The sequence below is a fragment of the Frankliniella occidentalis genome, unplaced genomic scaffold (genome assembly GCF_000697945.3).
Source record: "Frankliniella occidentalis isolate FOCC.00 unplaced genomic scaffold, Focc_3.1 Scaffold28, whole genome shotgun sequence".
Lineage (NCBI taxonomy): Eukaryota > Metazoa > Arthropoda > Insecta > Thysanoptera > Thripidae > Frankliniella > Frankliniella occidentalis.
This window is the reverse complement of record NW_026267158.1, coordinates 1792140-1795373: the sequence shown is the minus strand read 5'-3', so window position 1 is coordinate 1795373 and position 3234 is coordinate 1792140. Positions and strand designations below refer to the sequence as shown.

The 3234-nt window shown below is 53.8% G+C and overlaps 1 protein-coding gene across 4 annotated transcripts in view; it reads right to left on the bottom strand.

Annotated features, from left to right (window-relative positions):
- Nucleotides 1-3234, bottom strand: part of LOC113208588 (peptide transporter family 1) — a 22197-nt gene that overhangs the window by 8730 nt on the left and 10233 nt on the right. For 2 of the 4 annotated variants that reach the window (XM_052265528.1, XM_052265529.1), the window contains exon 3: nucleotides 1579-1680. The exons of the other annotated variants lie outside the window; for them this stretch is intronic. In XM_052265528.1, the coding sequence (XP_052121488.1) occupies nucleotides 1579-1680 (102 nt within the window). The remainder of the gene's footprint in view (nucleotides 1-1578; nucleotides 1681-3234) is intronic. 4 annotated transcript variants of the gene reach the window in all.

The following is a 3234-nucleotide window of genomic DNA, read 5'->3' as shown; positions in this document are numbered from 1 at the left end:
GCCGGTGGCGCCCACAGCCCACAGCGGGCGGATGAATGGATGAATGGAGACGAGCCCACTCAGACAAAACGAATGAATAGTTTTCACATTGGCTGCTATGCGTAAGTCGGTAATTCGGTAAGTCGGGGAGAGATACACATTACACATATCACATGATTTGTGCTGTGCAACTTATTTCGGAATGTGAAAATCACTTACGGCAAGAAAAGTTTAATGCATTTTTATGCCAGTAAATGGGGCGGCAAGCCAATGGCAAATGCCTTAAATATTACAGGAACTCTGGTTTTCAGTATTAACATTTTGCAATAATGCTGGTCTAGGCCGTTTACCACCACCACTCGAATTCATGCGCCAAGCAGAGAACACGAACACTCGTTTTGCCGGCAGTGGAGCCGCGCGAGTTTGCGGCGCAGTTCCTTTATCTCCTTTTCCTTTAACGGCCCCGTCACCGCGGGTCCGTCGCGGTGCCCCAGTTGTCCCGCGGCACGTTCGCGTGTCATTGGGCGCGGCAGAGGTTTCACCTGCCGGGTGAATCAATCGCCGCGATAGGGATAATAGCTGTTGGGATGATGCGTTGTACTGTTGTTGCTCACTGGTTCAAAAGTCAGGCTGATGAAGCAACCGGCCGTGTGCGAATTATTGGACGCAGAACGGCAGAGGAGCGGAAAGGGGGGGGGGGGGCGGAGGTTAGCAGGCGGGACTACTACTTCTGCATGCGGGGAGCTGAGCGGTAACTCTGGCTGTCAGCCGGCCGCAGCAGGTCGGGTACACTGGCAACGGGCAAGGACGCGATGGCGAGGGGGGGGGGGAGAGCTCCGTCCAAATAAAATAGAAATGGCAAAGATAGCGGGTGCAGACGGACGGCTGTCCTCGCCGCAGGGCCCGCCCGCCCTTATCCGAATCACTTTAACCACGGTCACTTGTCGCGGCCATAGCACAGCTGACGTCGTCCTCCTAAAGCCCCACATGACACGCGTCCTAGTGACGCGAGCGTGTCGGATGGCAATTATACTGTTGCTTGCTGTTAATTTTGCAAGGCGCTTCGCGGAGCTCGCTAATTCAAGCGATATCAGAATGGGAGTATCAGTGTACATGTACAACACTCTACACCCCCGTGTTTCCAGCTCAAAAGAGCGCATATGATGTCGGAGTTTGGGGATTTGTCATTTCTGGTCCAACCTCGGACACATCACGGTAAAACAAAAAGTTTCTTGCATTTGAAGACTCTTGGTCTTGGATGCCATTTTCGTTCCCAATGAGATCCAAGACCAAGTCTTAAAATACAATAAACTTTATATTTACCGTGAGATGCAATCATTGAAATTTTTATGAGTGTTGTTTACCTTTTTCAGGAGTTGCAAAATCCGGCGGAATAGCTGTAATAGTCAAGTCCAGAGCAGTAGTAGTATTGGGGTTGGCACATACAATTTGCAGCAAAACAAACGGACGCCCAAACAAAAGAAGCTCCGACACCTAGGCCGTAAGGCTGCATAATTCCGAAGAACAGAGAGCCTTTTCTGAAAGCAGAAGAGCTGGCTAAAAAGAATACTTCTCAATACTTCTCCTCGCTGCACCCACCGCAGGCCAGCAAGAGGTCTTGGACCGAGTCTTGGACTTATGAGAGGCATGTCTCTGACGTTCAACGTCAGGAAGCGCCAGTCCCTCGGCTGGCACTATCCGCTGTAAAAGATCATGTCGAAGGAAAACAATTTATTTTTGTTAAATTTTTCGATGTCTCTTCGCTTTGTGTCGCCTTGTTATGATTTGGCGGAAACAGTCTCAGCAGGGAAGACGCGCGCGTGACCGTTGCGTCAGGTCTACAGCTACGGCGGCGGCGCCCGGAGCGGGCTGGGGCGGCTGGGGTTGGCGGGGCGGGCTGGGGCGGGCTGGGGCGGGCCAAGGGCGACCGGACCGAGGATCTGACGGTATGGGGAAGGCAAGCGCAATAAAATACAGCGTGGAGTCGATTTGCGTTTACCTTGTGTCGAGCGCGCGGGTCGTGTTTGTCGTGTCATTTGCCAGCCCGCCCCGCCGGCCCCCAGGCAAGCTGCCCATCCTGGCGACGAAAAAGTTGGTTCCCCTCCCCCTTTTCCCGTCGGGCTTCCTCCAGGACCCGCCACGCCACGCCCCAGAAAAGACAACAAAGTGGTCGGTCGGAGGCGCTTCCACAGAGGCGGGCCCACACGTTTCGCAATGGACACCGGCGGCGTTGTCGCTCTCGGCTTACTGGTTTTCTCCCAACCCCGCCCTCCCCTTTTCCATTGTATTTAATTGGTTTCTTTCAGGGGGGTATCGACTTTTGTTTTGGAAACTGCGATGGAAGTTTTCATGGTAGGAGCACACGAAACGACCTAATGCGAGGGGGAAATCACTTGGGTTCGGATCGTACGGGCCGTTTCGTGGTGTTTCTCCTCTGCCATTTCGGTTATTTCTCGGCTATATCACATTATTTCGGGTTATTTCGCGACTATTTCCCAACTATTTCGCGTCTCTTTCGGGTCTATTTCGCTATAATTCGCCTTTATTTTGGAGACTTAATGCTATCTCGTACTCGTGAAAATGTGCAAAGACCTCGACGAAGGCCGTGCTATCTACTGTATGAAAACGCCCTTAATAAATTACTGTGTGTCAACATTTTTCTGTCGTAGGAGATATATCTGTATCGAAACGGCGCTGGACCCTCAGCTGAACCACTCTGAACCCTACAACGACGATGCACCTGAATCCCTTTTTATTCACCTTGTGCGGCAATACGGCCGTGGCCGTGCGTGGTCCACCAAGAGCAGCAGCTCATCTCAAGAATCGATCAGGTGATGACTGGAGAAAGCGCGCGCGGCCGCCCGCCGAGCAGCAGCAGCAGCCTCCCCGTACTCACTCCAGTTTAGTTACTACTCAGGGAGCTTTGTCCGTCCGCGAAAGTTTTCAAACGAAACCGGTGACCGGCCGAGCCGGCGGCCGGCGCGCTCACCGGGAGGCGAGGAGAGCGACCCGCGGAGCGACCGGGACACGGTTAATTATTTCTGCTGCCCGGAGCGGCGGGAGAGGCGTGAGGCGAAAATGAATGTGTCCAAGCCGTCCAAGCCTGGTCAGCGGCTGTGTGTGTGTGTGTGCACGCGCGCGTGTGTGTGTGTGGTAATTCCTTTCAGGCGCGGTATAAGGGGGGGCGATCGACCCCCCCTAGCCGTCGACGAGAGGACGAGGACGAGGACGTATAAGGGGGGGCGATCGACCCCC